The sequence below is a fragment of the Artemia franciscana genome, chromosome 8 (assembly GCF_032884065.1).
Source record: "Artemia franciscana chromosome 8, ASM3288406v1, whole genome shotgun sequence".
NCBI classification, from domain to species: Eukaryota; Metazoa; Arthropoda; class Branchiopoda; order Anostraca; family Artemiidae; genus Artemia; species Artemia franciscana.
This window is the reverse complement of record NC_088870.1, coordinates 4,175,295-4,188,892: the sequence shown is the minus strand read 5'-3', so window position 1 is coordinate 4,188,892 and position 13,598 is coordinate 4,175,295. Positions and strand designations below refer to the sequence as shown.

Below are 13,598 nucleotides of genomic sequence, written 5' to 3'. Positions count from 1 at the left end.
AGAGTGTTGCTTCGCGCCACCCCAACACCTAGTTGGTGGGGGCACTTCGCACCCCCCAAGCCCCCCCGCGCGCATAAGTCGTTACGCACCATATTAGTTACACGCCATTGTAGTTGCGTCCCTGTGTCCCACCTACATATAAATAGATTATCAGGTTTACCGACTCTTGAACATGCAACATATAATTGCCCATGGGAAAAACAATCCGTATTCAGATCTATACCTTATTATTCTAATGATTGCCCTTGAGCTTTATTGATGGTGATTGCTAATCAAACATTCCCTGTGTCCCCATCGTCATTTATATATCCCCCCTGTGCCCCCCGGCGTCCCCGTTGTAGTTGTGTCCCTGTCTCCCAGTCGTCATTTATAGTCGACAAACATAACGTTAGTCGACACACAAACATGACGTCAGTCGACACACACGTCCCAGTCATCATGTGTGTTCCGGTGTCCCAGTCTGTAATTTCTTTTTAAGTGTCCCGGTCGTCATTTATATTCCCTGCGTCCCGGTCTGACCTTTTTTAGTTTTTTCTTCTTTTGTATTAATGCTAAAGCCAAGGTTCGAACCTGGAACCTCTCGGATGTAAAACCTGGAACATAACACTTTACCAACTCAGCTACTTCGGCTTGAATACAATTACCTCTTTTAGTTTTTATTTTTATTTTATTTACATACACGTCCCAGTCATCATTTGTGTTCCGGTGTCCCAGTCTGTAATTTCTTTTTTAGTATCCCGGTCGTCATTTATATTCCCAATGTCCCGGTCTGACCTTTTTTAGTTTTTTTTCTTCTTTTGTATTAATGCTAAAGCCAAGGTTCGAACCTGGAACCTCTCGGATGTAAAACCTGGAACATAACGCTTTACCAACTCAGCTACTTCGGCTTGAATACATTTACCTTTTATAGTTTTTATTTTTATTTTATTTTTTTGTTTTCTTTTTCTCCTTTATTTTTCAGTTTTTTTCCTTTTTTTAGTTTTTTTTAGTTTTTTTATTAGTTTTAGTTTTTTTCTTTTTAGTTTTTTTTGTAGTTTTTACCTTTTTTTATTTTTGTTTATTTTAGTTTTAGCTATTTTAGTTTTTTTGGTAGTTTATTTTTAGTTTTTTTGTAGATTTTACCTTTTTTAGTTTTTTTTCTTCTTTTGTATTCAAGGTTCGAACCTGGAACCTCTCGGACCTAAAACCTGAAACATAACGCTTTACCAACTCAGCTGCTTCAGCTTGTATACATTCGTTTTTGAATTGGTATATGATGAAATCATATGCGAACAGACAGACAAACAACTTATTTTTATATATATAGATTTTATTTTTTTTTGTTTTCTTTTTCTCCTTTATTTTTCAGTTTTTTTCCTTTTTTTAGTTTTTTTTCTTTTTCAGTTTACATACAGCTCAATCCGTCGTCATTTATATATCCCCCTGTCCCCCCGGCGTCCCCGTCGTAGTTGTGTCCCTGTGTCCCGGTCGTCATTTATATTCCCTGTGTCCCGGTCGTCATTTGTGTCCCGGTGTTCCAGTCTGTAATTTCTCTTTGAGTGTCCCAGTCGTCATTTATATTCCCTGTGTCCCGGTCTGTAATTTCTCTTCGAACATTCCCTGTGTCCCGGTCGTCATTTATACATCCCCCCTGTGCCCCAGCGTCCCCGTTGTAGTTGTGTCCCTGTGACCCGGTCGTCATTTATTTTCCCTGTGACCCGGTCGTTATTTGTGTCCCGGTGTCCCAGTCTGTAATTTCTATTTGAGTATCCGGTCGTCATTTATATTCCCTTTGTCCCGGTGTCCTGGTCGTCATTTATGTCCCGGTGTCCCGGTCTGTAATTTCATCAGTTGACAAACATGACGTCAGTCGACAAACAACTTCATGACGACATACAGCTCAATCCTTATAATGACGTCAGTCGACAAACAAGACATCAGTCGACATACAAACATGACGTCACTTGACAGAAAGACAGACAGACAACTTATAATTATACAACTTATAATTATATATATATATATATATATATATATATATATATATATATATATATATATATATATATATATATATATATATATATATATATGCATGTAAAGGCCCGAGTGAAATTTGGGCACCCTGTTACTATAATTTACAGCGTTCAATATGTAATATAATATTATTTTATATTTTTCCTAGCATTTAACTTTAATTGACTAATGAAAATAACTTGATTTTTTAGTTTTGCCAACCCTGTGAGAGCTTGCAAAATGAGCAAAATAAAGCGATCAAAATGGAAATACAAGAAACTCTTGAGTTATTAAAAGAAAATGTGACAAGTAGCCAGGAAAGCTTCAAGGTAAGCCCTGTATTGACTTAAAGTCTCAAATAAACTTTCAGCATAGCAATAGCTTTAATAGAATAGTTACGGTATAAGGAGACTTTACAAGTAGTATCTCAAAAATAGTTATTGTATGACCTGTACCCACTACTCCTTTTTTCCTCTAATGACTTAAGTTGAACAGCGACTCCCTTAAGATGCACATGTTGTGTTACATAACATAAATTTTTTTGGATTGTTTTTAATGTTACATAATAGGGTTTGAGGTGCTACGTAATTTTTTTTCATTTTTCTTCAAGACATTTCAAAATTTTTCAAGAAATCCCAAGACATTTTCTAAGATTTTTTCTCCGAGACGTTTTTCAAGACGTTTTAAGACATTTCAAAACATTGTAAAGACATTTTTCTTCATGATTTCTTTTGTTGTTACGTAGTAGGGGAATGTCTACTTATGTTAAGGATGACACATTCACAGTTGATATACTACACATGTGAATCGTGGGGAAATCCCCGCTCGTAACTGAGCACGGTCCACACGTTGTTGTTACATAATGGCAGTGCAAACGCAAGTGCTATGTAATGATAGCACACCCATGGCTTCTACGAAGTGGTGTGCTCACACATGAAATGCCACGTTATGGCAGTGCGCACGTGGGGTGTTAAATAATACTTTTAAGAGATTTCATTTTCTTATTTTTCAAAGTTTTTTTCTTTCAATTAGTTTTCTTCCATTTTCAAGGCTTTTTCTTCAGGATTTCTTTTCTTTCAAGGTGTTTTTTTCTTTCAAGATGTTTTTTCAGGGAACATTTATACTCTAAAGATTTTTCCCCCATTAGAATTTGAAAGGGTTATTTCCATTCAGTGGAATGGTACCCTGGAGATTTGGGCCACGACGGTCTTTCTAATATTATATTTCATGGATAGCCTAATGCACGCCAAGAGAACCCGTATCACTTACATTGTGGAGGGCACACGGCATCAGCCACCCCCTCAGAATAATGGTCCTCCCGCCAATTCATACCACCATGGTAATATATGGCTACCCCATGACAGCCCTATTATACGCATTATCATTCCTTAAATATTTTAAAAATATTTCTCAATAAAATTAAGCTAAGAGTCCGTTGATTCGTGTTATTATAAGCACACCCTTTCGTGATGTCCCCAAAACACTTCACGCCCCCTTGGTATTACGTGGCTGCCCCTGTGTCATCCGTCTTCATTTCTAAGGGATTGTCAACCTTTTTCCCACAAGAAAGCTTAAAATTCTAAAATTGAACGCTGTTTTATATGAATAGTGGTTTTTGGCATTTCGTTGTTAGAATGTGATAGTCCAAGGCAAATCACACCACTTAGAATTTAAAAACATTTCTTTAGCCAGCCTCCTCCTTATTTCCAATGGCTTTATAAGAATTGGTTGCACAGTGGCACCCTGTGGCACCAGTCATCATCATTTCAGCATTTTTTACACCTGATTACCCCTATAGATATATTTTTATTTTTTGCTATTATTTTCTGACAACTCCCAACCTGTGTAGCACTATGACTGGCCTCTGACACCCTCTCATCATTCCTAACACATTTTTAGACATTTCTTGTGGAGAAGCATCCATTAAACGCAATAGTTTATGTTTTCACAAGCTAACCTTCCGTGATAAACCATGTCAATCTACACCACCTTGTCATGCCGTTACCGACCCACCGCCAACCTTTACAACCCCTCATCATCTCCAAAACATTTTCCTAATATATTCTGGTTAATAATCATGCATTCAGTCCATTCAGTCGTGTTATTTTCAACAAAATCCTCCGTGAAACACCAGGTCAATTCACACCACAGTTTCACCCTATTAATGGTCTTCTAGCACCTTCTGATCAGGTAAGCACATTAAGACACAAAAGTATGGAGAGAGAGAGACAAAAACACATAGAGGGGAAGAAACACAAATAGAAACACACAAACAATTATAGTCAGACACACAGACACAGTGAGAGAAAGACAAAAAAACACACACACATACACAACCACACAAAATTAGATGCACTGGCACACATACAGTCAGACACACAGGCAGACCGATAGAGAGACAAAAAACACACACACACACAACCACACAAAGTCAGACACACAGCAACGGAGAGAGACGAAAACACACACACGCACATAAGCCCACAGGCACGGAAAGAGAGAGAGACAAAAACCCAAAGAGAGAAAAACAAACGCTCACACACGAAAACACACAACCACATAAAGTCGGACACACAGGCACACACACAGTCAGACACACAGACACGGAGAGAGAGAGACGAAATCACACAGAGGTAAAACACACACAAACACACACACGCACACACACATTTAAAACTTCCAGGGCAGTTCTGGGTTTTCTCAAAGAAGCGAAAACATAGTTCCACTTCAGTTCTGAGTTTTCTCAAAGAAAACAAAAAAAATTTACAGTTCCATCCTGAATTTTTCCAAAGTGGAGAAAAAAAGTTACCTTCAGTTCTGAGTTTCTCCAAAGAAGAGAAAAATTGGAAATAAGGAGAAGACTCGTTCAAGAAATATTTTGAATTCTAAGTGGTGTTAGCTGCCCTGGGCTATCACATTCTAACAATGAAATGCTAAGTCCCGATGTTCAAATAAAAACAGTATTCAATTGTAGATTTATAAGCATATTTTTGTGGGAAAAGGTAGCAAAGGTCCGAAAAATTCTTAATTTTTTCATAGAAGAGAAATTTTTCCAAAGGCGATAAAAAATTTCCACTTGAATTCAAAATCTTCTCAAAGCAGAGAAAACAAAATTACACTTTCATTGGGAATTTTCCAAAGAAAAACAAAGTTCCACTTCAGTTCTGAATTTTTGCAAAGAAGAGAAAAAGTTCAAATTATGTTCTGAATTTTTCCATAGAAGAGTTACATCCGATTCTGAATTTTGTTTGGAGAAAACAACAAGAATTCCGCTTCAGTTCTGAATTTTCACAAAAAAGGAAAAGAAAGTTGCACTTTGATTCTGAATTTTTCCAAAGAGGAGAAAAAGTTCCAACTTACTTCTAAATTTTTTCAAAGAAGAGAAAACAACGTTGCACCTCAATTCAGAATTTACCAAAATCAGAGTAAAGTTCCACTTCGACTAGAAATTTGTCCAAAGAAGGGAAAAAAGCTATCAGTTTTGAATTTTTCTATAGAAGAGATAAAACGGTATCAATTCTTAATTTTTTCACAGAAAAGAAACAAAAATTACACTTCTATTCTGAATTTTTCTAAATAAGAGAAAAAGTTCCACTTTCATTCAGAATTTCTGGATTCCAGAAAATATCTAGAAAGTGCCAAAGGCGATTAGGCATATCGTGGAGTTGTCGTGAGGCAGCCATATACCGCCGTGGTGGCGTGAATTGGCAATGGGGCCGTCACATTGAGGGGGGTGGAGCCTACCGTATGCCATTCATAGAGTCACATGAGTTGGGAATTGATAGAAAATAATAGCAACAAAAAACAAAAATATATCTTTTGGTGTATTCAAACGTCAAAATACGATTAAATGATGATGGTGGGTGCCGTAGGGCATTACCATGGAACCAATTTTCATAAAACATTGGAAATAAGGAGATGACTCGTTCAAGAAATGTTTTAAATTCTATGTGGTGTTCACTGCCCTGGGCTATCACATTCTGACAATGAAATGCTAACTCCCAATGTTCAAATAAAAACAGTATTCAATTGTAGATTTATAAGCTTTTTTTGTGGGAAAAGGTATTAAATGTCCTATGGGTGATAACGGATGTGACGTGGAGACCACGGAGGGCAGCTGCTTAATACAGTGATGGGTTGAAGTGTTTTGGGGGTTTGCTTATGAAAACTTGAATCAATGGACTCCAAGCATAATTTTGTCAAGAAATGTCTGGAAATATCTTAGAAATGATAATCAATGTCATAAGAATGTCATGGGGCAGCCACATTTTGCCACGGTGGCGTGAATTGCTTCCACCGTGGACTAACATGTTCTACAACTTAAAGCTGAGGTGGAGCTATTAAATGAATTTTTCGGCGGTGGGATGACTAAAATCTAAAATACTGTCAAAAACGTTAAGGATTTTATTTAAGAACCCCTCATTAATAACTCTTAATATTGCTTAAATTTATGTGTAATAGAAATCCGCCCCCTTTGGAATTGCTTGCTAGGGTGGGCTAGCCACATAAAGTCACGTGGCTTGAATAATCATATCTTGGTTCAAAGAAACATGGTATTTTCATTAAAAGCTCTCAGAAATAGCTCTTTATAGGGCCTAATTTTACCCTTATCAATCCTTTCGTCTGTAATTCATTGCTAGGACCCCACCTTTCCTTAATTCATAGTTCTTTTTGCATTTATTTTATTCTAGGTTATGTTTTTTTACATTTTGTCTTTTTGTTTGTTGAGATTTAATTGCTTTTTCTGTGTTTAAATGATCCTTTGTAATTTTTTTGTTAGTAATATATGTTGTGTATACAAAAGCCTGTACCATTTAGATTTATTGTTTCAGGATAAAACTTCGATAGGTAATCGCTTATGTAATTTAAGCATCTTGTTTTCCCTCTCACTTTTATTTCACCCCTGAGAGCGCATTCAACTTCCAGTAGTGTAATAAACTCTATTTATGAAAAAAAACGCTAGCAGCAACTCGCAATACTACTTGATAACACTCTCTAAAAGCAATGCTTAACAAACAGGTGCATATCAAATTTAAGCAAAATCTAGTAATCAATTTTCCCCTCTGATTATCTCAATTATTGCAAACAAATAGGAACACGCAAAACATTTAATCGTTCTAACATGCGCGAGCAGGGGGTTCTCCTTGCCTGCAATAGCTTATTTCGTAGAATATATTTCCTGAAACATAATATTAGAAAGGCCTTCATGGTCTGGATGTCCAGGGCACAATTTCATTGGATGGAAATGGCCCTTTCAAATCCTAATGAGAGCAAAAATCTCTGGAATATACAGCTTCCCTGCGAAAAACACCTTGACAGAAAAAACAACGTGAAAGAAAAAAAAATCCTGAAGAAAAGATAATGCCTTGAATGAAATAACGTGTGCGCTGCCCGTTTTGTGACATTTCACGTGTGTGCCCGCCATTGCATAACACTCACGTCTGTTCTGTCATTACGCTGCACCCGCATGTGTGCTGCCATTACATAACGCCAACGTGTGCGCTGTGCTCAGTTACGAGCGGGAATGTCCCTACAAGCGTCAAATCTAACATGTCACGTGTGAATATGTCATCCCTAATATAAATAAACATGCCCCTCTATGTAAGAACTAAAAAAATCATTAAGAAAAACGCCTTGAAAAAAAAAATCTTAAAAAACGTCTTGAAATGTCTTGAAACGTCTTGAAAAATGCCTTGAAGAAAAATGTCTTAAAAACTTTCTGAAATATCTGGAAACGTCTTGAAAAAACCTCTTGAAGAAAAATGCCTTAAAAAAGAAAAAGCTCCCCTGCTTGAATAGTGGACTCTAATAAACCCTAGTATGTAACATTCGAAGAAATCCTAAACATTCTCTATGATATAAACATTTCCTATGACATTCTTTGAGTGGGTTATCGTTCAATTCAAATCATTAAAGGAAGAAAGGAGTAGTGGGTATGGGTCTCACAAAAACCACCTTGGGGATACTACTTATACAGAATATACTTTATAAATAATACGGAATATATGTACTGTCTTCATGGCTGTATATTTGGCTTTAAAATACACTTATCATCTATGCACTTTCTGTTTCAGAGAATAATGGATTCACACCCCTACACCTCAAGAGAGATATTTAGTTAAACTGCTGCTACTGAAATTCTATTGAAAAAAAAATAGTATTTCAAATAGCTGCCTCTGAATGCGGTAATGTGGGGGTATGGACTTCCCCTCTGTTTATATTTAAAAAAAATCTGTTTCCTTTATATTCACAAGGAACTCCGAAAAAATAGCCTCCCCTAGATTTTCGATTGTACCTCTTTTCTATTATATTTTCTTTTAAAACATCATTTTTTATGAAGGTGTTTTTTGTTTGCTGTAAATAATTGAAGAAGAGCACTAGTCAAACCTTAGGGTAAAGAGTGACGGGTTTAGGGGCAGGAGCTCCTCTGCATATAGACCAGTTTGTTTTTCGTTGTAAGTTTAAATGTTGCTGTTTAATTTGGTTTTAAAACAAAACACTTATTTTTATCATTACCATTGAAATTTATCATTTCAAAACTAAAATTATGTTAAATTTTTTAAAATTACTAAAATAATTATTATACTAAATTAATTAAAAGTGGAATGTCACCCTATAAAGCTGATGATGCCAGCGTCACTTTCCAAAGAATATCCAGATGCTTGTATCGATGGGTATTGCCACTGTGTTTAATATTTTAGGTTGCTGCACTCCTCTTTTGGTTGGCAAGGGGATCAAAGACAAGATCAAACAGCACTTTTACGTAACAGTTTTACAATTTTAAGGCAGTTAAAGGACATTTTAAGGACTTTTGTATTGAACGCTTAAAACTTATTATATTTCTTAGATTACAAAGGAAATCAAAAGTGAAAATTGACACTGTAAATTACTAAATGTAAGCTTTTACGGCCACATACGTCTTAACAATTACGACAAACCAGGAACAAAGTTTTTAATAAAAAGGTTTTCAATTTTCAATTTTGTTTTTTACAAGCTCTCTCCAATTTTAAAAATGAAGAACATGTCTTAAAAATCCCCCAAAACTGGGCAAAAACTTTTTTATCATAAGGAGGCCTCAGAAAGAATAACGTTCTCGGTTGTTGTAGCAGTAGGAAGGCACAGTTATTGTGACAGCAAACTAGGTAAAAAATCCAGCGATTGGATGAGTAACGCATAGGCTACACGTAACATGCCTAACATACATAAACATACCTAAAATATTGCTAACAAATAGAAATTGGAAAGAGATGTATTTGCCATGGAATAGCTATGGCATTAGTTTTCTTTTCATTAAAATTATTTAGCGCTTCAAAGTATTTGTTGTTGACTTACTTATAAGCAGATCTTTTAGAAAAACAGATTATTCTATTTTGCCATTTCTATCCCTTCCAAATTTGTATGGTAGGTACAAGATATACATGAGAATACCCCATGGAGGATAACCATGAAATATTATGTAATGGAAAACTCAGGACTTGACTTTAAGTAATCTTTGCAGTTTTTTGCAACGTTTGCGAAACGAGTCTGCAACATCTGCAATAAGTGCGGAAACCGTTATCGAATTTACGAATTTTTTTTGCATATTGTTTTCACGGTTCGGTTTTGTAACACTGATGGAACTTTTTCCTTGCCAAAATTAACTTTTAATTTTCTATAACATTAAAACCAAAATGATAGAAAATCCTGGTTTTCAGGTGTAGAATGACGTAAGATAGAACCAGGGGGGGGGGGAAATTTTTCATTTTGATTTCCTCGGTACTTTTAATGTAATTTCAAGAAGGTGAAAAACAAAATCATCGAAGCTTAGTTAACCAACAACTTTCCCATGCAGTTAATTTAAATCTTTTTTATTGATCTACTATAAGTTGATACAATATCCCTGATAATATGATCCTCATAATAATGTAATATTTGTGACATTAATTTTATCACATTCACGATGATAGACATGAAGAAAAAAACATTACATTCTGTTAAAAGAGAAAGGTCGTATTTTGCTGAAAAACAATATTTCGTTTTTTTTAAATAAAGACTAAATCTCATGTTTTTTCCAGAAACGCCTAAGAAAGTCAAAGTTACACAGATAGATCTGGAGAGATCATTGTTCGAGGGAACTAAATAGAAAATACGTTCAAAATTCTTATCTACCAGCCTAAATTTCTAGCATTAAATTTGTAAAAAAAAGGCCTTATTAAGATTGAAAAAAAAATATATATCACAAGCATTAAATAAATTAGGGGCGTATTAAATCTGCAATTTAGAGAGACTCTATCTATAACTTTGCCAAAGATTACTTAGAAAGTGAAGATGATTTCAATAGGAAAATTTCATCTATTGTTCCAATTAGCTGAGCTATATTTTTTTCACAGGAGATAGGAGACACCGGCCGTTAATACAACATAGGGGAGACTACCCATAATTTGGAAAAAAATGTATAAAGTCTAGCTCATGGGTTGCTAGCCACAATTTCAAGAATCATATCTAAAAACAAAGTTAAAATATTCAGCTATTACAGTAGTTATTACAAATTTTGCCCCCCCCCGAAAGTCTAGAACTTTCTCGTGAAAAAAGCTTGGAAATTTATTTTTTGTCTTCTGTACAACGACAATGATGCAAAACAATCACTACCGTTTTTGTCATGAGAAAAAAATTATTCAAGAGCTTTATACGATGAAATATACCCCAAAATCCATAAGCTTGAAGTCATTCCTCTCCCCCAGCCTTATATGCTAATGCTCAACTTTTTTATCGTAAAGTATTCACTTAAAACTACCATTATACATGAAAAATACTATTTTAAGAATAAGAATGGAGCTTTCACCTCCAGAGCCTTTCAGCACCAGAATTACCTACTTAGCTCGAAGGATATTTTCCCTGAGGGAGGGGTGGTAGGTTGTTTTTCCTTCTTTTGACTCTCTGACGAAAGTCTTATTTGCTACTTGCTTTATTGCAAATGTCCCTCATTTGAAGCTAGCTTTATTATATTTTAGTCGAATATATTTAGTCGAATTATATTTAGTATTATATTTATATTTATTATATTTTAGTCGATCAAGAGTACTTTATGTTGAGGCAAAAAAATTTTTTTTCTCTAATTAGCTCCACACAATCAAAGTAGAAGAAAACATCAATGCGTCATATGAAGTCCTTATGGAGAAGTTAAAAATGCAAAAGAAAAAAATGCTTCAGGATACTTCTAGATTGATAGAAGAAAAGAATTTGAAAATGAGCGGACTAATCAAGGAAATGGCTGAGATCCTGAAATCCCTTGAACATATTGACTGTTCACAGGTGAGTATCTCATTAAATGTAGCTTGGTTCCTGAGCTTTAACGAATATATAGGGGTATTGTGTGATCCCTAGTACCATCAGAAATCGTCTTATGTACCACTAGTTCTTAGAATTGCATAGTTAGAAGCTGGGTGGGTGGTAGCCGAGTGGCTAATATGCTAGACTTGAAATCTTGAGGACAGGCATTCGTGTCACTAGCCAGTTGGTTTGGAACGGGTGTGTGACTCTGTAAGCTCAGTCAGACTTTATCCACCTCTAAATGGGTGCCTGGAGAAATCTGGGGGGAATAGATGGGAAGCGTCGGATTATTTCCCTACACACACGTATTTTATTCCCGGCTGAACGGAAAAGATCAAGAAATTAGTGCCTGCGCCACGCACACCATTAGTGAGCATGCAAAAAAGTGTTCGTTTTCAAACAGTTCGTGGTAACGAACTGTAGTAAGGAGCGACCAGGCTCAATAGTAACCGAAACTCTAAAAAATGAAATTTTGATACCAACAGTTACATCAAAAGAATTTCATTAAGATCAGTTATACCCATCAAAAGTTACGAGCCTGAGAAAATTTGCCTCATTTTAGAAAATAGAGGAAAACACCCCCTAAAAGTCATACAAGCTTAACGACAATCACACCATCAGATTCAGCGTATCAGAGAACCTTATTGTAGAATTTTCAAGCACCTAACTACAAAAATGTGGAATTTCGAATTTTTTGCCAGAAGACAGATCACGGATGCGTTTTGATGATCTGTCAGAAAACAGATCACGGATGCGTGCGGATGCCCTTTCTAAGTGACCGAAAAAATTGGAGGGCACCTAGGCCCCCTCCCACGCTCATTTTTTCCCAAAAGTCACCAGATCAAAATTCTGAGATAGCAATTTTATTCACCATAGTCGAACAACCTAATAACAATGTCTTTAGGGACGACTTACTCACCCGCAGTCCCCGTGGGAGGGGCTGCAAGTTACAAACTTTGACCTGTGTTTACATACAGTAATGGTTACTGGGAAGTGTACAGATGTTTTCAGGGGGATTTTTTTTTTGGTTTAGGGGAGAGTTGAGGGGGGGTACTTGGGAGGATATTTCCATGGAGGAACTTCTCATGGGGGAAGAGAATTTCAATGAAGGGGGCGCAAAACAATGAAAAAATGAATATGAAAAGTTTTTTCTACTGAAAGTAAGGGGCAGCATTAAAACTTAATACGAACAAAAATTATTACGTATGTGAGGGGTTTACCTGCTCGTAATACCTCATTCTTTACGCTAAAGTATTTTTGGTAATTTCAACTATTTATTCTACGGCCTTTGTGATTCAGAGGTCATTCTTAAGGAATTGGGACATTTAAACTTTAGTGTAAAGAGCGTGGTATTGGTGAGGGTTGAACCCCCTCATATACGCAATAAAAACATACGAATATAGAATTTCGTTACGTAAGTTAATTCGTAAGTTACATATAATTTTTACCAATGAAAACGTTTGTAAAAAATTATAAGTTCTAGTTGCCTTTTTAAGTAATAAGAAATTGGAGGGGAACTAGGCCTCCTCTCTCACTCTTTTTTGTCAAAATCTTCCAATTAATTGCAATTAATTAATATGCAATTTTGTTTTAATTATTTACGTGCGGAGAGTCAAGATCAAAACATGCATTAATTCAAAAACGTACAGAAATTAAATAAAAAAAGCAAGGTTTTTTAAATAAAAGTAAGGAGCAACATTCAAACTTAAAACGAACAGAAATTACTCCGCATATGAAAGGGGCTTTTCCTCCTCAACGCCCCGCTCTTTACGCTAAAGTTTCTTATTGTTTTAAAAAGTAGTAAGTAGAAAAGAGAACGAGTCAAACTTTAGCGTAAAGAGGGGGATGTTGAGGAGTAATTTTCATATTTTCATATGCGTAGTAATTTCTGTTCATTTTAAGTTTTAATGTTGCTCCTTACTTTCATTTAAAAAAACTCGTTTTTTTATTTATTTGTAGCAGGGCCGGAAAAGAGTCTCATTGAAACAATATTTCTTCAGGACTAATCACTTTATACTTTTCCTGTACAAAAGTTGAGGTTACCCCCTTAAAGTACCAAAAAAATAAAAATATTAACGATCTTGGCCCCCTGTGCCCATCTTAAGTCTGTTCATATCTAAAAACCACGATTTTGCAGCCTTTGTTTGGTTGCTTCAAAGTTATGAAGAATTTTAGGGCAGTACCATACTTTTTAGTACTGCCCCGCTGAAGCGTGAAATTGGTTAATAAAAACTGAATAGTTAAAATTTACGCTTATTGTCTGTAAAAATTCAAACATTAAAAATTTGTTGATT

At 35.6% G+C, this 13,598-nt stretch overlaps 1 protein-coding gene across 1 annotated transcript in view; it reads left to right on the top strand.

Moving 5' to 3' along the window:
• The window catches only part of LOC136029890 (tripartite motif-containing protein 2-like), a 93,615-nt gene that overhangs the window by 33,671 nt on the left and 46,346 nt on the right, over window positions 1–13,598 (top strand). The window contains exons 4-5 of the mRNA XM_065708373.1: window positions 2,208–2,324; window positions 11,095–11,286. Coding sequence (XP_065564445.1) covers window positions 2,208–2,324; window positions 11,095–11,286 — 309 coding nt within the window. The remainder of the gene's footprint in view (window positions 1–2,207; window positions 2,325–11,094; window positions 11,287–13,598) is intronic.